This window comes from Natrix helvetica (genome assembly GCF_964273705.1).
Source record: "Natrix helvetica genome assembly, chromosome: 7".
Lineage (NCBI taxonomy): Eukaryota > Metazoa > Chordata > Lepidosauria > Squamata > Natricidae > Natrix > Natrix helvetica.
This window is the reverse complement of record NC_138558.1, coordinates 60720222-60745144: the sequence shown is the minus strand read 5'-3', so window position 1 is coordinate 60745144 and position 24923 is coordinate 60720222. Positions and strand designations below refer to the sequence as shown.

At 38.0% G+C, this 24923-nt stretch overlaps 1 protein-coding gene across 1 annotated transcript; it reads left to right on the top strand.

Moving 5' to 3' along the window:
- Positions 1–2871: 2871 nt before the first annotated feature.
- Positions 2872–13090, top strand: FGB (fibrinogen beta chain). The gene is made up of 9 exons (XM_081959871.1): positions 2872–3013; positions 3206–3223; positions 4772–4984; positions 6412–6595; positions 7933–8160; positions 9434–9547; positions 9900–10022; positions 11702–11987; positions 12823–13090. The coding sequence occupies exons 1-9, from the start codon at positions 2915–2917 to the stop codon at positions 13049–13051; spliced, it is 1494 nt and encodes a 497-aa protein (XP_081815997.1). The 5' UTR covers positions 2872–2914; the 3' UTR covers positions 13052–13090.
- The last annotated feature ends 11833 nt before the right edge of the window (positions 13091–24923 follow it).

The window sequence follows — 24923 nt, the reverse complement described above, 5'->3', positions numbered from 1 at the left end:
TACAAGGTATCATGCCAATAACCAAAATATGCGATGACATACAAAATGCTAAGGAAACTAGGTTGATCACCAACAATTTCAAAATAATCACATATCTAATAATTTTTGCTTAATGGGTTTTAAGATTTTCCTTAAAATTGAATAATTTTCATTAAATACACTTGAGTATTAGACTAAGAGCTAATCTGATAATTCTATCGTTTTTTAAAAAATCAGCTGTTGATTGTGTGTGTGTGTTTGTGTATTATAAATATGGAATATAAAAGCTGTCTTTTTTCAAACAAATTGTATTTAAAAATGTACGTTGTATAATCCTGTACTATGTGCTGCTTCCATATTTACTCAGCTGGGGCAACTGAAAACTATACATTAGTCTTCACAAAGTGTTTTGGCTGTTTTCTTTATATTGTGATTGCATTGGATTCTCATTTACAAGAAGTTACTGCTGCAACTTATTGTTGCTTTCAGATTACAATTTGAGATATCAGAGATACACTCTGTTTGCTTTGCTGCTTTAAAAGTCAGAATAAACTTGCAACACCACTTGTGAAAAAATACTTTTAAATGAACAACCGAGGAACTGGTTGGCTTCCCCTTCAATATTGCTTATATTTGGTCAAAAGTCTCTGTTCCCGGTGCTATGTGCAAAGGCAGTCTGATATGAGAGTCACTGAGAGGTGGCCTTGACTCATCTGATAGATACGGCAGGATATTTCACCACTGTTTGAATAAACCCAGTAAGGCAAACAATGCAAGTTAGCATCTCTGTCCTCCACTGGCTAAATAAATAACTTGGTAAATGAATGAAAAACCAAGGAAGAACAAAATGCCTACCAACATCTTTACCTCCACTTCTGTTTACATGGAAAACACTGTTCGCCATCTAGTTTTAGCAATGCAGCTTATTTATATACTCCATTCTCATAAAAAGCTCAGGCAAGACAATATGCTATATGCTTTAGTCATAATAGTTCAAAGAAACCATGATTTTCCTGTGTAATCGTTCCCTGATTTGAACTGCAATAGCAGATATTTCTCTACATGCTGTTGCGGTTCAAATTAGGCAAATAGATTACATGGTGGCAAGTATTGTGTAACATTGGACAACAGGATAATAAATATAGTCAAATGATTTCCCCTAAATGCCGCAAGACATTATTTGTGGCCTAGCTGAGAAAACTATTTTGTAATGTTAACTTTAGTGCACAGTGTACTACTTCAATAATTGTCTATTTTACTTTGCTGATCTTATGAGTCATTGTTGGATGCTCTATTCCACATTTTCCTGTTATAACTCTAGGATATCAACAGGTCAAACTATCTATATTAACAGATCAATCAAATATATTTAGGAATGGCTAATGCAAAAACATCAAATGTGACATTCTTAAATTTTATATTACATATGTTTAAATCCTAGGGTGCTAATTAAATTCCGCTTCAAAGACTTTATGATAAATATACCAGAAGTGGTTAAGATGTTGCGCTAAGAATGGGGAGGCATAGGTTTTAGTCCTCCATCAATCATAAGTTCACTGGTTGTCTTGGATGAAATCATATTTCTCAGCACATTCTGTTTCATGGAGATGTGGGAAAATTAGGAAGAAAGAATGATGAACAGTATATATGTTTCCTTAAGTTCCTCACTGTAAGGCAGATATAACATAAATAACACTTTTACACATTCTGGCAGTTTCCAGACTTCCTTTCCAACCTCAACATCTAATTTAATTTATGGAATTGGATCATAAGTCCTTCATTGGACAGGATGCCATAGAAGGAATATTTTTGAAAATAATATTGGTGGATGATTTTCAAGTCTTTTAGTTGCAGGATCTTTTCTTCATTATATATCCAATAATTGAGCAGGTAACACTACAATAAACCTGCATGCATGATAAAATAATATATCCATCAACATTTTATTTTCTAAAAGATCAAGATACTACTGTATTCACCTACAGCAGTATTTCGATCAGTAGGATAAATTCAGTATCATGTAATGTGGCCCTACCACTCTTTTAGCTTCAGCTAGCCTAAGAAAAATTATTGCTCTATAATATAGACTTGGGAACTTTTCTCAAAGTTGAGATGGCTATTGACAAGCATCTTCAGAAAACTTGAGTTTATGTCAGGAAAAAAAATCATACAGGAATACCATATCATAAATCCAGTCCTTATGTACTTCCATCTTAATTCCTGATACAAACCTGAGTTCTTCTCTTTTTTTGTAATTTCCCTCCTCCTATAAGAGTTACCATTTATTTTGTCCAGTTTTTTTAAAAAAAGTGTTATCCAGTATATCAATAACCATGGGATTTGATTATTTGATTTAATCAGGACAAAATACGTGTGAATTCCCAAACATAACCTAAGTTTCTCTGAAACCCTGTTTTTTTATGCAGGGAACAAATTTACATTTACAACAGTTTTTCTTTTCTTTATGCAAGCCTTAAAACTCAATTGTACACTAAGGCTTGTAATTGACAGACAAATCGGATTTTTACACAGTGGTGATGGTGTTTCAGGTTGAAGTGTCACTTGACAGTACAAATCGTACTGTAAGGAAACATCTCTAAACCACAACTGAAGTTGCTATGGGTCAAAGATATAACCCAGATTCAAAGAAACGAGTTGTGCTAAAGCCCCACTGAATACTGATCATTTTGAATCACCTCCATTTAATTTCTGTAAATGAGCAGAAACTGTATTCTAAAAACTCATTGTTTCTGTGCTTAAACTTGTGCATAGCAAATATTGCTCCATTGGTGACTTTTCCAGGCACAATAAGGTTAACGATTAACAATTGGAATGACAGTTGGACCTATCAGGAATCATTCAGTACCCCTCATGGTGACTCACTTATATAGGAGCTTGGATTTGCTTTCCCTAATTTGGGGAAAATACTGCAAAGATGTTCAGGCAGCTCGGTATCACGAAGTTGCTATTGCTCTTTCTTCTTTCTCTTGCTGTAGTTAAATCTGATGAAACTACAGACTATGATGAAGATGAGGTTAGAATATCACTTGTTTTATATGGTAGCATGTTTTCTATTTCATTTAGATTAAAACATATTTCTGATTTGCATAAATAAAAATTTGGCTTTCAACTTAATCTAAGAAAAGTGTGCTGCACTTTTGATCATCTGAGTACATATTTTTAATTTCTCTCTCTCTTCATTTTCTTCTTCTTTTTCTTGATACAGGTAACTGATGCACCACCGGTAAGAATTTTTTTAAAAAAAAATGTTTTAAGTTAAAATATATAGCATATAGTGGTTTATGCTTGTTTCTGTAGTAGACAGCATTCTGGTAATGTGTTAATAGTGTCCTATCAAATGCCTTAATGCAGAAAAATCTTTATACAGAAAAATTAAACTTGCCTGAAAAATTTAAATTCGAAAGCAAATTTTATTGTTACTAGGAATGAAATCTGGTAGGTATAAGGGGAACCAGTTGATTTTATAGACATTCCTTCAGCATCATTTATAGTATCCTTAGCGGTTATGGTTTTAAAAAGAATGTAAGAAAAAAGAATGTGAAAGTGTTCTTCATTCCTATAGTTAAGTGGGTGGAGTATAGAATCATTTGTCTTGATAATGCACACTGAAGATATGTTAAACAAAAGCCTATTGTGAGCAGGTAATCTCAGAACTTTTCAGAAATTAAAAAATATTCCGTATTAGTCTAAAAAACTATTAATTATTTTATTATGCTCAATAGATTCTTGTAAATAAATGTTTAAAACTTTGTGGAATGAAATATGGTATTAGATTACTTATTTACCAATAAATGTTATATAAAATATATAATTAACATGCTAATCATTGATAATACATATAGCTAATATATACACATGTACATATATATGTAATCCAGTGGTGGGTTTCAAAATTTTTTAGAACCTCTTCTGTAGGTGTGGCCTGCTTTGTGGGAGTGGCTTGCCAGCCATGTGACTGGGTGGGCGTGGCCAACTTGTAAAATGTGGTGAAACTCACTTAACAACGCTCTTATTTAGCAACCAAAATGTTGGCTCAGAAACACTGGCATTTGAAGCATGCAAGTCTTAAAGCAGTCAAGTTACAAGACCCTTCCACCCCTAACCCTTTAGGAAAAAAAAGCCAGGGGTGTTCAAACTTGACAGCTTTAAATCTTGTGGACTTCAACTCTCAGAATAAGCTGGGAGAATAAGCTGCATTGTATTAAACATAAGCAATATAAACCATTGCTAACAATCCACAGAAGTTGGATTAATACTGCACCCTAAATTAAAACCAAACCAATGATATTGTGCCATAGTGCAATGTAGGAACCTAGCTATTATTGATAATCATATAGTAAAAAATTTAAAATGTTAATTAGGTATTGTTTCTAATCATCTCCATACAGTCTACAGTACAAATTAATGATTATGTAATTTGACCAATTAGTTTCCATGAAAGAAAACTTAGACTTATTATAAAACATTAAATCACCAAGAGTATTCATGTAAAATAACTAAGGTACTAAAGTAGGATCTGGAATGAATGGTGTCGACTTGATGTCCCAAGGAAAATCAGGATATAAATCTAACAAAGTGAAAAAAAAAAACAACCAAGAAAAATACAGTGCACAGAAATATTCCAAAAAGCATGGCACAATTTGTTTTTACATGAGTTTGCATAACTTTTTTTTTTGAGAATTTGATTGTGTTTTTTGCTAGAAAATTTCTCATCTTGAAAATTCTTGATGGTTTGCAATTTAAAACAGTATTTTCGCTTGATGCTAAATAGATTGAAAATAAAGGTGAGACGGTGGATGCACGAGGTCATAGGCCTTTGAACAAGAAACGGGAGCCACTTCCAACTCTCAGGCCAGTTGCCCTTCCTCCGGTTGGTGGTGTGAGATACCGAGCTCGTCCAACCAAAAAACCTGTTACTGGTGCAAAGCCGGGCCCCATCGTTTACCCTGATAGTGGCGGTTGCAGACACTTGGCAGAGGAACTGGTAGGTATTAGTTGTACTGAGGTAGAGTTGGCCTGGAATATTTAAGACTAAATAATATATTGCTTTCATTAAAGTTTACTTTTCAGATTTTTTTTTAAACAAAGTTTTATTGGTTTTTAAAAAGATAACGAGGAAAAGGGGTGGTGGAACAAGTTACAAATTTTGGCAGTTACAGTATGTAGGAAGTTTTCCCTCCCCCCGTACTCATAGTTTTCATTTGTACATAGATTAGTTTAATACTACATAATAATATTTTGTCAGCATATAAACTTTTGTCTTCAAATATTTTCAATCAATTTATGTCAGGCAGATTTTCTTACTCATTTTTGTGATCTGAGTTTTCTTGGTATTGCCCCTTCTCCCCCCGCCAGCAGAGCTCCGGCCCCTCCCGTGTCCTGTAAATCTGGTATAGGATCATCAGGTTTATCTAGGAGTTCTTTATTTTTTTTCCATAAAGGCCTGGGCCTCTATGGTTGTGTTAATTCTAACTCTTGTGTCCTCCCAGAATATTAGCATACCCTCAGGCATCAGCCATCGAAACCAGAAGTTTACTTTTCAGATTTATGGCACATTTTCTTGAATAGAATGTTTATGTGCAAGTCCATGTATTATTTCCTATGGACAATAAACCATTACAAGTAGAACGCACATACACACACAAAAACATAGATTCCTAGGAAGATTGTTTCAAAACACACAAATTAGGTAATTACAATTATAATTGAGTATATCTTCTCTTTCATTATTTGTCTGATACGATTAAATCAGTGGCAGAGATGTCAACATGTCCTTTCTCATAGAACTCCATAAGGCACCAAGTTCAGAATATTGTTGGACTCATTTCCTGTAACTCTGCTTGAAGAAGGAATGGGCAGGACCAGATATCTGAGTTTGATTCATTTATTTTTTTAATCCTTTTAGGGCTCCTTCCAGTGATCTTTGATGGCACGATGAGGAAAGGGGTTCCATATTTCTGCAAATCCCCATGAATAGCACACTTAGTCTCACAAGGTCCCTAGAATCAGTGGTGGGATTCAAATAATTTAACAACCAGTTCTCTGCCCTAATGATTTCTTCCAATATCTAGTTCACCAAATTGCTCAGAAACTTAACAATTGGTTCTTCCGAAGTGGTGCGAACTGGCTGAATCCCACCACTGCATGAGATCCACAAAAATTACTCTTCATATCATAAAGGATTATTATTTGGAACATATTACTTGTATTGATGTGAGATGTTGTTAAGAGGAGAGATTTTTATGAGGCTCATAGCAAAATAGAAAATAATTAAGCTCTCTCGATCATATTGTTTAATGTAGTTTTGATAATAAAGAGAGCTATCCCGACAGTTACTCTTTGCACTTTTTAAAGGTTATTTTATCATTCCTAATTTTGAATTAACCTATTGGATTTGTTGTTCTTTTTAAGGGTGTATTATGTCCAACAGGTTGTGAACTGAGAACTGAACTATTGAAGCAAGAAAACACAGTGAAGCCAACTGTTAGGGACCTACTAGACAAAGCACAGAATCTACATCAGTCCTCCACAACTATCCATACTTATGCCCATTTATTGGATGAACGTTTAGTCAAAAGACAGAAACAATATAGAGGTAACGTGTCAAACAGTAAATTTGGGCAAAACTGCCTTCTTTTCATCATGAAAGTTTTGTTTTTAAAAAAGGTAAGGGGTAGCAAACAATATGAAAAGGCAAATACATTCTACAAAATATGTATGCTTAAATCACGTGATTTACGTCCCAAAGGTGCACCAAGAGCCCAGGTGGCACAGTGGTTAGAATGCAGTACTGCAGCTACTTCTGCTGACTGCCAGCTACCTGCAATTTGGCAGTTCGAATCTCATCAGACTCAAGGTTGACTCAGCCTTCCATCTTTCCGAGGACAGTAAAAGGAGGACCCAGATTGTTGGGGGAAATATGCTGACTCTGTAAACTGCTTAGAGAGGGCTGTAAAGCACCGTGAAGCGGTAAATAAGTCTAAGTGCGATTGCTATTGCTATTTTTCAAAAGGCAGCTGATCTTTGTTTTTCCTTGAAGACATTTTGCTTGGATATACAGTACTGAAGAAGCTTTTTGGATGAGAAGCAAAATGTCTTCAAGGAAACACTCCCCCCCCCCCCGAAAGTCCAGTTGCCTTTCGAAAAAAAAAAATCTTTGGGACAACCATGACCTGGATGACTGAGAATCTCCATAGATACATGATCTAAGCCAAAAAGCTGACAAGTGATTTATACTTAGTAAATAAAGCTTATATGTGTTTGCTTTAATGTCTATAAAAATTAATTTTAATCAGTGTTGCATTTTCTTTATAGTTATACATTAGGTATCATAAATGACAGTTTTCTAGTATAATCTTGTATTTATTTAAAAGTGAGTTCTATCTTTGGTTGCAAAACCTGCTTGTGAAATTTGCCATGCAAAGTATGCCAAATTTGTTACATCAGTTGGTTCCCAAACTGAGTAATTAGTAATTTCCAACCTGGGCTATTAAATGCTTTTGACAAACATTTTCCTTCATTTTTGACCATTAACCATTCTTCCTGGGAATGATGAGTCCTTGAATAATCTAGAAACCCAAGAGTGAAATTACTTAAATTAATATAATAATACCAGTCGAGTTCTGGATCCAGTAAGCAGATATGTCCCTCAATCATCTGTGATCTTTGTCAAAGAGGAAAAGGGGAAAAAAGTTTTGGCCCTGGTTTATAAAACTGCAAAATTGTAATTATTTATGTAGCATATAGTGCCACCTGTTCATAGAAATTTACATAGATTGGGAAGCCTTTTATCCTGGAGCTTTAGAGTCTAGAAATAAGCTTAGTACAGGAATTAGAAGAACATGGAAAGTCTTAATATCTTGTTAAATGTATTTTGTTGTTCTTTTTAAAAAGTTTGCCCCCTCTTCACATTCATTTCTTGTTTTTCTCCAGATAATCAGAATTTAATTTCCCAATATAACAGAGAACTTGAGGACCACTACACTTTCATCAAAGAGAAATTAGATAACAACATTCCATCCAATTTACGACTTCTTCGTTCAGTTGTGGATACTCTGAACAAAAAGTTACAAAAACTAGAAAACGCTATTACGCAACAGTTGTCTAAATGCCAAACCTCTTGTACAGTTTCTTGCAATGTCCCAGTTGTGAGTGGCAAAGGTAATGTTTCATTTCTCCCACTTGCTTTGCTCTTAGAAATGAGACAGATTCTTAGATAGCTTAGACTGCTGCAATTATGGAGAGATCCTTACATTTCAGTCTCCTGTAAAGTTAACATTGCTCATTGCTTTGTATCGGTGTCATACCTCTTTGGATTACCAACATTTGTCCTGGCTAATTACACTACCTAACACTACATAACACTGATGCACTTTTTGAATCCAACATCCCTAGATTCTCATGTTGTCCCTCATGGCCTTTGTAACTGGTTATTGACATTTCTGAGATAAAAATTAAAATCTTTGAGGATTACAAGCCAATATGGTTAGATGTGAGACCTGTGATGTATGAAACTAGAGTTATGTGTAGATGGTCTACCTTTATACTTTGATAGCCTCCTCCTTTCTTTCCTTCCTGGAAAAGGAGAAGTTCTGAGAACATTTGAAATTCAGTCAACAAATGCTGCATTTATAGCTTCACAAGTTACCTTTTCTAGCTGCAGCAACCTGACTGTTGTTCTTTTCCTTCCTCTTATTTCTCAACCATCTAGAGGGATATGTGAGAACTAATTCTTGGACTTTAAGTTAATACCACATATTCTAAAGGTATATCTTTAGGTATATCTTTATCCTTGTATTTCATGGACTTATCTGCACAGGTAGTCTGTCAGGAAAGCTTCCATTCAAACATTGTTGCACAACAGAAAAGCTTGACTCCATAAACTCATTGCCATATTCAAAAACAGCAGAAAAATCATAGATATGACATGGCTTGATAAATTCCACTAGTTTGGATAAGAAAGATAAGAAAGTCATATATACACAGAGAATTTGTCTAATGCAGAAAAAAAGCAATAAAAATCTATCAGCCTCAAAGTTTACATCTTAGACCTTTTTCTCACACCCTTCTTTGGTTGTTCTTCCCTTAGCCTTGAGAGTTGGCTACATACAGTATGTTTCATGTATATATAATAGTTATTTTTTTTACTTTAGCACTGACGGCATCTGTATGGCCAAATTAAATCCTTACAGTAGGATGGACAGAAGAATTTCCAAATTAGCCTCTCTAAAAATGCATTTTAGTCCTAGGTGAGGCAGAGATCTCAAAAGCAAGCAGACACTTGAAAACACTCTGATAGGTGTTTACTGCAGATAAAATCTTCAAGTCTTCCCTTGCAGTTTCAATTATGTTGTAGATTTCTGTGGTTTACTTATTCCTCTGTTCAGAACATTTTTGTTGCTGACTAAACGATCTAATGTGTTTCTGTTTGCAGAGTGTGAAGACATATATAGAAAAGGAGGTGAAAGGTCTGAGTTGTACCTTGTTCAGCCTGATCCTTTCTTTAAACCATTCAAAGTGTATTGTGATATGACCACAGAAAATGGAGGTAATTGTTAAACTAGTATCCTTTGTCAAAATGGTTTCACATGATGGATCCACCAACTTTATAATATTCACTTGCTTCTTCTTCGAGTACTGTATGTATACAATGATAAGTTAAAAAAAAATCCACTTCCAAATGCTGGGATCTTTTTTTCTAGGCAACAGACTGAGCGTGGAAGGATAGGGCACATGGTTGGCTAAGAGTCACAGTGATAACAAGGGGGAGTCCACTCAGAGTGGGAATTCTACAAAGGGCATCTTGTCCCTTCCCCACCCTCCAGATATTAAACTTTATGGAAATATTTCAAGAAAGTGGGCTAGATGATAATTATTATAATTGTTATCATTTTGAACAGGTTGGCTTCTAATTCAAAACCGCCAAGATGGGAGCGTTGGGTTTGGAAGAAAATGGGATGCATATAAAAAAGGTTTTGGAAATATTGCTTCCAGTGGTGGAAAGAACTACTGTGATACCCCAGGTAAGAATCTGTTTTCCAGCAGTGTGAATCCATACATAGTTAACAGTTGCTAATTTTGCAGATGTGAAATGTAACAGATATTTTGTTTTTCTTTCAATGATTTTTACTTTATTTTTTATTTTATTTTATTTTATTCATTTTTTATTTTTATTTATTTTTTATTTTTTTTATTTATATTTGATTCAAAAGTTAAATTACGAAGTTTAAAAAAAAGAAAAAACATTCACAGAAGCAAACAAAAAACAAACAAAGCAATAACAATTGCATTAAAAGAACACAAACACATATACACCTGGCTCCAGCTGAATATTGATAAATAAATTACAACAATATTAGTTTCCCACTCTTTACAAAACAGGCTCAAATTTTTTTCAAATGTCTAATTTTATTTACAAATTATTAATCTGCCCTCTATACTATATTAATGGCCCAATAGTTAACAGGTAGAACGACAAATGAACAAACCGAAAATAAGATTAAAATTTCAAAACCCTCTGTAGTAAACTATTTATTTAATTCATGCAAAATTTACAATGGCTTCATACTTTAATCTATCTGAAGTCATCCTTACAGTTAACTTTGATTCATCCTGGATCAATAATCCATGTTTCTTAATACCACCTCTTATCAATTATTTCCTGGTTAAATATAATTGATCCAGTCTACTCTATTATTATTGATCTAACTAAAGTTGATCTATCTTCGCCCAAAAGTCCAACTGAACTTGCTTTTGAGTTAAGTATGATAAATCCATTCACCGTTTATTTCAATCTTCTTAAAGAAAACCAATTCAGTCAGTTTTCTACTGTTATAAAAGAGGGCAATCCTGGACTTTTCTGTAACATCCATATCTGCCTCAATCTCCTTCACCAATCTACCATTCTCAAATCAAATTTATTTTGCGAATCTAATTTCCTTGCATTTACTCCAGTTACTTGCATTTCAATGTTTTTTGCGATCATTATTTGTCAACTGTTTAAAAAAGTGTTCAAGTTGGGTTTCCATATTACCAAACTTTTTTAAAAACTACAGTACCAGCCATTTTTCCTTGTCAGTAATATGATACATTGTTCACTCTGGTGTAACTTGTGAAGTATTAGTACCACTTTATTAAGCCTTAGTATGGCCACACTTGGAATACTGCATCACGTTTTGGTCACACAACATAAAAAATATGTTGAGACTTAAGAAAGTCTTTGTCAAATTGCTTTGACCACAATAAAAAGAACATTCAAATCACTAGTGACCAGCCATTCTTTTAAGTATGCACTCAGAATACTGGAAAAGGTAACTAAGGACATATTTATCATATTTTTAATACATCTAGAACTAGGATGGCTTCCGGAAGTCACTATTGCTGGTTTGCTGGTGGGTGTGCTGTGCACGCATGCTTGATAAATTGTTCAATTTATAACACAATAAAAATTGTTCTGTGCATGCGCAGAAGCAAAAAATAAGCTGAGAACTGGTTTGGAGGTGTGGTAGGCCTGAATCTCTGCTAGTTCCAGTGACCCAGGCTGCCAAACCACTACTGGTTTCGGCCAAACCAAACTGGTAAGAACCCACCACTGATCCAGAATGACTTTGGTTCAGTTATTATGGTACAGCTGTATGACAGATTGAAGACACTGCTTAAAATTTGATGAAAAGAGCTTCAGGGGATTTATTTTGTGTCATAGGTGAATATTGGCTTGGAAACGACAAAATCAACCAGATTAGCAAATTGGGGCCTACTGAACTTTTAATTGAACTGCAAGATTGGGATGGCACTAAAGTTAAAGCTCACTACGGAGGCTTCAGTATTCAGAATGAAAACAGCAAATACCAGCTCTCCGTTAGTAACTACAGGGGCACAGCTGGAAATGCACTTTTAGAAGGAGCTTCACAGCTATTTGGTGAAAACAGAACAATGACAGTCCATAACGGCATGTTCTTCAGCACTTTTGACAGAGACAATGATGGATGGTAAGTATATGCTTTTTCATTTAGTTTCTTTATAGTTTTATATAGCATGTCCATAAAAAAGTCTTTGAAATATATTTGCAAATCATCCTCCTGCAGAAGATTTTGTTTTGGTAATTTTTTTTTCTGTAGTTCTTTGTGAATGAGCTCAGATGAACTCAGTGAAATTTATTACAGAAATTCGTATCATTTGTCCAATTTTTATCCCATGTTTTCTCTGGGAACTCAAGACTGGATGGATACTGTTGTATTTTTTCTTCTTCCGCTTTTCTCCTCAGCACATCAATGGAACAAATTAGGTTGTGAAAAAGTGACTGGCTGAAAGTCACCTAGTGAGTTTCCATGATTGAGCTGGACTTGAATCTGTCTCTTTGATCTTAGTTCAATACCATAACCATTTTAACTCTTCATTAGAGCTGTACAGTGTTGCTTTTCTGTCTGGAAAAGATGATAAAGAATAGCCAAAAAGTAAAATTATGAGTACCCGATATTCCTTTTTTGGACAGCTGATCTTCTAGAGCAGTTACATTGATTAAAACAAGTAACCTTATCTAAGTAAAATACAGCTGTTTCTTATTGTCTTATATATAGCAATGCTTTGTTAAAGCAATGCGTTACAGGTACAGTAAATACTACATAAATGCACTTTATTGGGAAGTATAGACATTTAAAAGTGCAACAACTGTTATCAAAGAAGCCAAAACTGGAATGTTTCTAGTATTTTTATTATGTGTGTCATAGCAGTGGATATATACACATAGTAAGATAAGGAAAGATTCGTAGTATGTATTTACATTTCAGTTATTGGTATCTATTCTTTTGTGCATTTAATTCACAGGATACACCCAGATCCCAAAAAGCAATGCTCTAAAGAAGATGGCGGTGGCTGGTGGTATAATCGTTGTCATTCAGCCAATCCAAATGGCAGATACTACTGGGGTGGACAGTACACCCCAGAAATGGCAAAACACGGAACAGATGATGGAGTTGTATGGATGAATTGGAAAGGATCCTGGTATTCACTCAAAGAAATCAGCCTGAAGCTGAGACCAATTTCTCAGTCCTAGTAACAATGATTATTTAAATAAATAATTGCAAGTGTCTGAGTTCAGGTCTGTTTCACGATACTCAACTTTTACCTTGCATAGAAGCAGTGAAGAACAATAAAACCATTCTTCCTTGGTGATTTCTTTAAAAGCATTTTGATGAAAATGGAAAGACTATGCTGGAAATGCCTCTACCAACCGATTAAAACAATGTTATTTGGGATGTACAGAAGGGCAGTGCTGAAACCTACATTTTGCTAAATAAATATTTTATCCTAATGTCTGCCCATTAGCTTACTCACTGAAAAATGAATTAATAGGTAGTGAGGTTTTGTCTCACATTTTGTTGAAAATTCTTAATAAAACAAGCCAAGTTCTATGGACAGGATGCTTAGTCCTTCTAGCTTCCTTCTTAATATGCAAACATGATTATACCATCTGTTTAAAACAATATTGTCATATCTTTTGTTTTACATTGTTCTCATAGCTCTTAGTATGTTTCTGATTTCTTTTTAATCATTGGAGACTAAAATATGTCTGGATTTATACCATAACTTCTCAATAATAATAATAATAATAATAATAAATTTTATTTGATTAGCCGCAACCCTCTCCCGAAGGACTCGGGGCGGCGTACAATCAAAAGGATAAAATACACATAGGACACACATACATACGAAAAAACAAGGACAATTACATTTGTGCATGAAGCCCTGCAAGGCATTTTAGAGGAATATTAAGGTTGGGAATTTCATTTTCAATATATTTGTAATGCACACATTACACACAATGTTAGATAAAGGTAAAGGTTCCCCTTGCACATATGTGCTAGTCGTTCCCAACTCTAGGGGGCAGTGCTCATCTCCGTTTCAAAGCTGAAAAGCCAGCGCTGTCCAAAGATGCCTCCGTGGTCATGTGGCTGGCATGACTAAATGGTGAAGATGCACAGAACGCTGTTACCTTCCCACCAAAGGTGGTTCCTATTTTTCTACTTGCATTTTTACATGCTTTTGAACTGCTAGGTTGGCAGAAGCTGGGACAAGTAATGGGAGCTCACTCTGTTACGTGGCACTAGGGATTCGAACCACCGAACTGCCGACCTTTCGATCGACAAGCTCAGCGTCTTAGCCACTGAGCCATCATGTTAGGAAAATGTTAGGAAAGCTTTATTAAATTTATTTGCTGCCTATCTTGCCACCGGGAAACTCTGGGCAGCTTACAACATTACACACACACACACACACACACACACACACACACACACACGATGAGAACTGCTATTAGTCAATCAACCACCTCCTGTGATATTCCCCAAAGGGCCTCCAACTGACAGGGCCAGGTCTTCAAGGTCTTTCAGAAAGTCAAGTGAAAACAACATGTATGATCCCAGGTTGATTTCTGGAATCCCTAGTTAAACGAAACAGAATTAAGACAGATCTCTGATAAGGTTATTAGAGAGCTGAAGTCTCTCCGAGGTAGCAGTGTAAGGACTTGGATCTATGTTTAGACAGGGTATGAGATGGATTCCTAGATTCATGTCATGCTTGTCAGCAGATTGTAATGGTTTTATAAACAAAGCATATTTGCTTCCAAGTATGTCCTGCTGTCACCAGTGAGATTATTCTGTAGAAGCATAGCCTCATTTTCTAGTATTAGGTTGATTCTTATCAGATAATAGAGTTTAGTATTTTCAGGATACTGTTGACTTGGTTGCTTTTTTGATCCATTGACAAGTTTCTGTCATTTCCCCCAATGCTCCAAAAATGCTACCATGGCATTTCCTCAGAGGAGGTTAGTTGAAATGATGAGTAGCCTCTTGGTTCCAGTAAGAACATAGAAGTACCTTGGTGGATCCGGACATTCTTCCATCTAGTCTAGAGGTCTGTGCTACATGGGGGCCAATTGGTTGCATTTGGACAATGCACAGGTCTGGGTTAAAGGGTATACCCCTTCCACTGTTTATCTGCATGTATCACACATACATACCAGTGGTGGGTTCCGGATCCCATTGCAACCGGTATGGTGCAATGGGGCCCGGCGTCTTCCACATGAACGCGTGCAGTGCATGTACACATGCACGCAAGCACGCGCATGCATCCTTACCTCTGCAATGCCTCTGCGACGCCTCTGTGATGCCTCTGTGACACCTCTGCGACACTCCAGCTGCTCAGCGGAGTGTCGCGCAGGCACTGTTCGCTCCATGCGCATGCATGTAAGTGCCGAAGAGCTCAAATACCGGTAAGGAGCGCGGGCAAGTGGGCCCTCTGGAGCACCGTACCGGAACAGTACCATACTGGGGCGTACCGATCGTAATCCACCACTGATACATACCCATCACACTATTTCCATTGAATGTTGTGCAAATCAACAAAAAACTCTGACAAAGTCATTAAAAGCTTGAGATTAAAAAAAAAACCCAGCTAAAATGTATTTAGCCATAGCTACATTCACAAAGTATTCCTCGTTGTTACATATAGTGCCCTTTCATTTGGAATTCTATCAAACTCTTTCCCAGGCACATACAATATAATAGTTTTAATCTCTTGCAGCTTTTATAGGGCTTTTTTTTTTTTTTTGCATTCCTGCTACTATTCCTTTTATATAGATGAAGATTCTTCCAGTCATGAGGCCTAGATGCAATCTTATATGTTGAACAAATTATGCCCACTTTCCTCTGGCAAAGCACATTAGTATTTTAATATTTTTCCAGTTACTATTTCTTTGGATATTTCACTTCAAGTCTTATCATTCTCATACCATTTATTATTTCCTATTCATCCCTTTTTAAAATAGAAAATAATTACATTATTTTCAATTCTGTTCTTCAGTATATCACTCTCATTTTCATATAGATCCTTAAACTAATTGTTCATTTCAGATTCATCCCTTTTTTTTTCATTTTTGAAAAAAAAATCTATTTAGTCTTCTGGCTGTTTATTTATCTCCCCATTTTGGTCTTTATTCATCTTGTTTTCACCCATTCATTGCATCTCTCAGAACAATAGTTGTTCTGCTGGTTCATCTTCAATTGTTTTCCAAAATTTCTTCCATTTCTCATTATCATCACTCATTGGAGTGTAACAAACATCACCTATGGATTTCTATTTCCTTATACGTATACTATAGCCAAATTACCTATATACATTTTAGCCCTTTCATTCATAATTAAAACTACCCCTTCACTTCCCTACCTCTATTAATCATTTCCATTCCATGAGTTCAGACAACATTAAGATCTATTCATTGAGTTTCCATGATTCAAATAGACCTGAAGTTGGGTTTTGTCAAAATTCAGACACTTAACCAATATAATATTCCACATATGAGTTTGCTGGGGGTCTTTGTAAAAGATTTTGTCAAAGGCTACTTAAAAAGTTCATGCATACGGTATATGTTAAAATGCTCTTGTGTGCATATTTTATTGAAATCCTCAAAAAAATCTAGAAGGCAAGACAGCTTTATCTTTGGGGAAAAAAATGTAGTTTTCTTTGAAGAAATCTTGTTCTTCAATGTTTGTACTTATTTTTATTGTATATTAACAATTTTTTATAACAGATGTTGAACTAGCAGCTTGCTTATTATTTCTTTAGCAACCCTTTTAAAAATCAGAGCCATATTGGATATTTTCCAATCTTTCGCAGCAAGTGCAAAGGTTGTTTTTTTTTTTTAAAAAAAAAGATCAGCTCTTCATATTTTAATTATTGAAAGAGTTTTGAAAGAATATCATTTGGACCTATGAACCAATTTGTTTTTAGTTTAGTAGCCCCTGTGATTTATAACTTCACCCCTTACCTTTATTTGTCTCAATTAATCCAATCTTGTACCTATATAAATTAGTTTAGGAACAAAAAATGCCTCTATGTTCTGTTTAGAAACAGAAAAAGGAGCAGGAATGCAGAATTGTGAACAAGAATTTGTCATTAGTGGGCTAGATATTAGAGGAAATCCAAGTCTTTTTTAAGTGTTTGAAAGCTAGCTATGCATAGGTTCTAAATGAACATATTGCTCAGTCGGAAACTATTGGTTATCTATTATGGTTATTTATTATGCCACCAACTCAATTGTGATTCCTAGGTTATATAGGCCAATCTTTTTGTTCTCTGTTTGGCATTTTTGAAGAGAAGGTGTAATGGGCAAAATGGGAACCATAAAGCTTGTGACTGTTCAAGGGACCCTTTTCAATCTTTAAGACTTCTGAAAGTTGCTTTGTCCCTACTCAGTTTGGGAAGGCCTTGACACGGCATGTGAAATCTGGATTTGGCCTTAACCTGGCAGAAATGGTACAGTTGTTATGATATGACAACTGGTTTATAATTATGCAGTTGGTATTTGAGAGCAAGTGCTGATATATAGATTAGCATTTGTCCATAGTTGCTGCCACGCAGAAGCATGTCTTAACCAAACTTATTGTTTTAACTGATTAGAAAGTTTTTGGAGTTTATTTCTCTGCAAATATTGAGCAACATGGTTTTGCAAAGTAACCTTTGAGTTTCTGGCTTGTCTTTTTCATGTGTACATCACGTCTGCCCTAATATTTGAAGTGGGCCTTAGTATTAACTTTGCAGGAGCCATGGTTCTTTTAAACATGATTTTCTGAGAAAGTCACAATTGATGGCGATCCTATAATACCCTAAGCCAAAACAAAACATGTTATAGAGATGTATGAAAATAGCTAATCTTTGCCTTGTAAAGGATTGGATGAAACAGTTCCCAAAGATTGATGTCCTTGAACATGAGAGATAAATGGCTTCTTTTCAGAAGGGCCAAGACCCCATAATATATTTTCATTTAATCTAGGATTCGTACTTGTGGGAATAGACCTAAAACGTTCCATTTTCTCTATACTACTATTTTTTGTGGTTCTGGATTCAGTCTGTACTCTAGAGCAGGGAAATGAGAGAAGGGAAGAGCCAGGAGACTCTAAGGAAAAATAGCAGACCTCAACAAGGCCAGACCCTGGTGATGGGTGTCATCTGTAATCCACCCAGTTAAGCCAGCCTGTGCATTTAAGTCAATGCCTGAAGCCTCATTCCAAGTCCTTTCCACATTAGACATTAATAAGCCCAAAAGATGACGCTTCCTTGGTTCAGCCTGACTTCTAAAATATCCTCTAGGGATTAACTGACTAGTTTTGTTGCTATTTGGTCTTTATAGGACATTTTGCCCATCAGTTTCAATTAGCAATTTGCGGCTGTATAAAATATTAATTCCTGATTATTACTACCTTGAGTACAGTAGATATTAAATAGAAGTGGCAACAAAAGCTGTGGTTCATAGATGCCAGTGGTCAGAGGCATAGTGTTCTGATATTATAGGTAGTCCTTGACTTATGACCACAATTGAGCCCAAAATTTCTGTTCCTATGTGAGACATTTGTTAAGTGAGTTTTGCCCTATTATATGACCTTTCCTGCCACAGGAAACGAATCCTTGCAGTTGTTAAGCTAGTACAGGTAGTACTCAACTTACAACAGTTCATTTAGTGACCATTCAAAGTTAGAACATCACTGAAAAAAGTGACTTATGACCATTTTTCACATTTATGACTGTTGCAGTGTCCCCATGGTGACTTGAACAAAATTCAAGCAGTTGGTAACTGACTCATTTTTGTGATGGTTGCAGTATCCTGTGGTCCTATGATCCCTTTTTGTGACCTTCTGACAAGCAAAGTCAATGGATAAATCAGATTCACTTAACAAAGCTGTAACTAACTTAACAACTGCTGTGATTCATATTTTAATCTGAGCACTGAGGAGACAGGAGACAGTTTAAGCCAACAAACTTTATTAACAGAACCAGTAACTAACAACGCAAATGGTCCCTCTGACAGCTTCTTATACCCAAGCAATTCTCCCACCGGCTAGGTGTTGCGTCGGAACCAATAGGATTGCTCCTATCTTTGACGGACACCCGGCAGTCATAAAAGTGAGTACACCTTCCTCCCAGACCATGCAAGTGTAGTCCTTTTAAGTAAGCGGGTTGACGGTGGCTCCGCCATGAACACCTCAGTTCTAGTGGAGGCGCTGGAGAAGGAACATGTCCAAGATTGTCCTCTGCTGCAGGCCTTGTCATGACGTCATCGGCTGGACCCTTCCCATTTGTTGGCCGTCTGGACTCTACAGGTAGGTCTTTCACCGAGAACGCTTCGGGAGGTTGACACGGTGGTTCCTGTAACACAGTTTGTTGTGGCCAGCAGGCGGCGGTAGGAACTTGGCTCGACAACGGGGTTGGTTGAGTGACTTCCTCGCTAGTTGGAACGTGAACTGGGTAAGGCAATGGAGAGAGTCTGGCGGGTACATTGGCTTTTGGCTGGTCACATTGCTGCAGCTGATCAATGTGCCGCCACCACATCCATCCATCCTCTAATTGGACCCTATAAGAACAGGGCCCGGTTACCTCTGCTATTATACCTGGAGCTCATTTCGGGTTCCTTACACAATTCCTAGCAAACACCCAGTCCCCAGGTATAAAACTCCACGTTTTTTCTCATGCCCAGTACAGATCGCAGTTGTCAGCCCATCAGGAGCTTGGCTGGACTTTTTCCTGACTCTGGGCAGGGAGTTATGTGTTGTATGAACATATAGCAGTTGAGTTTATCAGGTAAATGTCCAGACGCCCATCCTACCCAGGGCGTTCTTAGCTGAGCGCACTGCTCGCTCTGCCTTGCCATTACTGGCAGGGTGGTACAGAGCCACCATGGCATGGCAAATCCCAGATCTAGCCATAAAGGCCTGGAACACCGCCAAGGTTAGCTGCGGCCCATTGTCGGACACGATGGTGTCTGGCAAGCCGTGTGTTGCAAAAAGGGCCTGTAATACTCGAAAAGTTGCTTCTGCCATAGTAGAATGCATGGGTGTTAACTCCACCCACTTAGAAAAGGCATCCACTACTACCAGTACCATGTGGACTTGAACTGGCCCTGCAAAATCCAAATGGACTCCGGACCAGGAATCACAGGGCAGCTCCTCCTCCTTGGGGGTGGCAGTGGCTGGTGCAGGCCTGGATGATTGACAGGGCTGGCAGCAGAGCACCCACTCCGCAATAGCTTCATCCATTTTGGGCCACCAGACATAGCTGCGCCCCAAAGACTTCATACGCACTATGCCTGGGTGGCCTTCATGGAGGAAACTAAGGATCGATTGGCAGAGCGGTGAGGACACCACTACCCTGCTGCCCCACAATAGGCAATTCCTTATTACAGACAATTCAAGCTGTCTTCTGTAATATGGTAGGAAAGCAGCAGGCACTCCATTTCCCGGCCAACCCCTGCGAACCCAATATAGCACTTTGGAAATGATAGGGTCTCTTTTAGAGTGGCTGGCAATATTGGACACAGTGAGGTGCATCTGGAGGTCATCTATCATCAATACTGATGATACTGGGGCTGTATCTTGTACCGTCAGGGGAAGGGAACAGCGGCTCAGAGCATCCGCATGCCCCATTTGCTTCCTTGGTCTGTACTCTAAGTGATAGGAGTTGACAGCCAAAAACGGCCCACCAGGACAGTAGGAGACAGTATCTCTGGGGTTGGCTGGTGCCCAGACAAAATTCCCAAAAGTAGCTTATGGTCTGTTAGAAGCAGGAAGGAACAGCCATATAGGTAATTGAGGAATCTTTTGAATTCAGCCACCGCAGCCAATGGCTCTTTATCCAATTGACTCTAATTTCATTCCACTTTGGATAAAATGCGCGAAAAATGGGCAATTGGAATCTCTTGGCCATTTTGACTGCGGTGGCTTAGGACTGCCCCTACTCCATAGAGAGAGGTGTCACAGGCCAAAACTAAGAGCAGGTCCTCCCTATACAGCATGAGAACAGCCGAAGAAATTAACAGGGATTTAACAGCCACAAATGCCTTTGCTTTGTGGCTGCCCCATTTCCAGGCAGCTGAACTATCCAGCAGCCTGTGCAAAGGCTTGGCCACTGAAGCTTATGCGGCAAGAACATGGCATAGAAGTTAAGAAACCCTAAAAAGACTTGCAGTTCTAACTTGTTTGTAGGAACAGGGGCCAATTTAATGGCCTCCACTTTGGCAGGGGCTGGATGGATTCCCTTAGCATCAATCAAGTACCCAAGAAAATCTACTGTACTGTAGGTACCCCTATGCGGCATTTTTGTCTTTTTAATTTAAGCCCAGTGCTTCTAAACTGGGTCAAGACACTCTTAAGTTTGTATCTTAGTTCAGTTGGACTGTTTGTTGAAATTAAAACATCATCAAAATAAGGAGTCACCCCAGGAATTCCATGGAGCAGTCACTTCATGATACTTTGGAATATTCCTGGGGCAATGCAGACTCCAAACTGGAGCCGACGGCACCGAAAAGCCCCCCTATGGGTAACAATCATCCGGGCATCTGCTGTAGCGTTGTCCACAGGCAATTGCTGGTATGCCTGTGTCAAGTTGAGTTTGGCAAAAATTGAACCCTGTCCCAAGTAATGGAGCAGATGCTGCACCACTGGGACAGGGTAAGGGTTAGTCTGTAATGCCTTATTTATTGTCGACCTAATGGATCCGTTCGACTTTATTGGTAACACAATAGGGGTTTCCCAATTTGCATAGTCCACAGGTTCCAATATGCCTTGAGCAAGTAGTGTCAGGCCTGCAGCTGGTTCCTTTTAGGATCTTTGGCCTGCCACATTCTCTCTTATTTTACTATGCTGTTTCATTAGTGGGGAATTGGGACGGGGAATAGTAAGAAGTAGAATGTTGTCAAAATAAAAAATTCTTTTCTAGAAGCCCAAGGTCATCTTTTGTTCTCTACACCTCTGAGCCTGACCAGAACTGGATGGGTGGAACTGCCAGCGTGGCAGTGGAAGATTGGACCATGTGATGGACTTGTGGGTGTGGGGGCAAGATCATGAACTTTCAACTGGGTGGGAACCCCGGGAAGCTTTCAGATTTGGCTTTCCACAGATGTGCCAACATGTCTCTCATAATAAATTGGAACTTTGAGGAAAGCTCTACCTTGGACTCTGATTTAATTTTGGATGATATTTGGAATGCTGACAAGTAGCTTATCAATCTTAGAGTCTACTTTACCCCGCAATGTCAAAGGAACTCTTCTCGCCTTGAACCTAATGGGAGGAACCTGTGGATCTAAACTAAAACCCCTGCTTCCTTTCACCAGAAATTTCTGTGTAATCGTTCGCCTGCAGATAGCACTCAAATCTCTCAAGGAATACCTCCCAAGACTCCTGCCCTGGAATGAACGCTGTGAACTGGGGAACTGCTGCCATTATTATCAGGAACAGTTTTTCCTGAGGTAAATCTGACTCCTAATGCTCAGAGGTGGATCGTGGTGGCTGCTTCAACAGAAGGATCCCACCTTCATTGCCAGTGTTTTAATCTGAGCACTGTGAAGACAGGAGACAATTTAAGCCAATAAACTTTATTAACAGAACCTTAGTAACTAACAATGTAAACGGTCCCTCTGACAGCTTTTTATACCTGAGCTGTCAGACAAATATCCAATCAGAGCTCCGCAATTTTCCTGCTGGCTGGGTGTTGCGTTGGAACCAATAGCATTGCTCCTATCTTTGACGGACACCTGGCGGTCGTAAAAGTGAGGACTTAGCAATTCACTTAACAACTGTGGCAAGAAAGGTCATAAAATGAGGTAAAACTCACTTAAATGTCTCTTAGCAACATCAATTTTGGGCACAATTGTGGTCGTAAGTTGAGAACTATTTGTATCATGGTTGTTAAATGAATGTGGCTTCCCCACTGACTTTGTGTGTCAGAAGGTTATAACAGGTGTTCACATGATCTTGATACACTGAAACTGTGATAAATATGAGTCAGTTGCCAAGCATCTGAATTCTGATCATGTGACCATGGGGATGCTGCAATGGTCGTAAGTGTGAAAAATGGCCGTAAGTCTTTTTTCACTGCCATTGTAACCTCAGTCACTAAATGAATGATTTAAAGTTGAGGACTACCTGTACTCCATTTCTACATATCAGAGAAAAATCACAGAAAAACTGTGTTCCAAATCCCTGATTCAGAAACTGTTATTCCAAAGGCATAGAGAGATGAAATTCGGATCAATAAAAGACACATTCTGTGTCTGTTTCCATAGGAAGAATGGGAGTCTATGGCTGATTTGTCCCAAATCCAGGCTAAAACAATTAAGTGCTGTGGCCTGCCAGCGGCCAGAGGAGTTAGCAGCAGATTTGGACAGTGAGGAGGTTGAGGAGAAACATGGGCAAATCCTGGAGTCTGGGGAAGGCTCTAATGAGGGCTCTCTGTCGGAGGCAAGAGGGAGCCAGAGCTGTATGCCAGTTATCAGCTGCCTTCGGAGTCAGACTTCAGTGAGGCAGACAAATAGCTGGAGCCTGTTCCCAGTATGTGCATGCACAGAGTTACCAGATGAAGAGAACAACTAAAAAACAGGGGTTGACTTGGGAGTAAGGACAGACAATGAATGGACCCTCCCAGAGGAAATAAAAGAGGAATGAAAGGGGAGTGGAGTTTGCAGGAAACAATTAGTTCACTAATTGGTTGGTGACCCTCTGAGACTCCTTGCCAAGTTCTGCAGATATCGGCCTGCCAGTTCTCAAGCCAGATAAGGTCTGTGACCGTAAATCCTCCTTTGAAAGACTGGCTAGGAATGAGCAGAATTCACTGTTAATTAATAAAAGGGGTTTTGCCCGGGACAAGGAGTTTGTTTCATGCTCTTGGGAAGCCTTGGTCAGAACATTAAGATAAACAGTCATTTCCATGAACTACACATTTCCGCAACTACACAAAATATCTATCTTACAGAATTGCCCTCCAAAAGAATGTTTGGGAGTGGGCAGTATATTTGGTGAAAACCTTGAGATCCAGGAAATGATTATTGAGGTGAGGACAGTGAAATCACAAGACCATTCCATCATCATTCTCTGGATTCATCCAGTCAGCCTTCCCTAGCTAGCTCAAATAAATCAAGACAGCTAAGGGTCAAGTAAGCATGTGATGAAGGAGCGGTGATAAGTGGTTATGACCTCAGAAACTGAAAATGTTCCCATGCAATTGGAGAAGATGGTGAATGATTGCCCAACACAGTACAACAGTGTTCACGTCAGTACGACGTTGAACAAAACGGGCACCCATGTTTCCCAATAGGTCTTTGAGAATTCCAAAATTGATTTCTCTGAACGGTGCTTGAACATCCTGGAGCAGGGGTGTCAAATGCAATTTTGTTGAGGGCCGCCACATCAGAGTTGTGTTCGACCTTGGGAGGGGGTGCATGTGGCCAGCATGATGTCACTTGTGTCGGGGGATGCCTCCTGCAACCCTCTGCCAGCAAAAATGAAGCTCGGGAGGACCGTGCGCAACCCACCCAAGCTCTGTTTTTACTGGCAGAGGCACCATGGGTTGGTTGTTTTTTTTTTTGCTGTTTCCAGGGTGGATCCTTGGACCACATCTAAGCACCCCATGGGCCAAATCTGCCCCCCCCCCAGGCCTTGAGTTTGACACCTCTGTCTTAGAAGCTTTTTGTGCAGTTATTTGAGAATCTAATGGAAGTCATAATAAATGTTTTCAGTGTTGAAGATTATTATATTTCCTCAGTGAATTTTTAATTATTATAGTATGAGGTAGCTTCAGGAAGATTTCTTTTGTAATAGTAAGTGTCCCTATAATATTGTTTTATTGCATTGATAATATATGTTCCTGTGCCATTTCAAAATTTTGTGTTAACGATAATTCCTTTGCTTTTCTCATCCTATTTATACAATAAAAGTACAAATCTCTTTCTTTCCACTTTTCCCTTAGTTTTCTTCCATATACTTTATATAACTATAAGGGTCATTCTTTGCACTCTCAATATTTTTCCACTGAAATGGTTTAAAATCTGCTTTCCTTGTAATTCTTCGCACAGTTGCAATTTATAGAGAGCCTTCCTTTTTATT

Bases quoted from the DNA above. Each gene is read 5' to 3' on its own strand.
- FGB (XM_081959871.1), top strand. From the start codon at position 2,915: ATGTTCAGGCAGCTCGGTATCACGAAGTTGCTATTGCTCTTTCTTCTT. The intron at 4,985-6,411 runs GTAGGTATTAGT...GTTCTTTTTAAG, and splicing joins GACACTTGGCAGAGGAACTG to GGTGTATTATGTCCAACAGG. The intron at 6,596-7,932 runs GTAACGTGTCAA...GTTTTTCTCCAG, and splicing joins AAGACAGAAACAATATAGAG to ATAATCAGAATTTAATTTCC.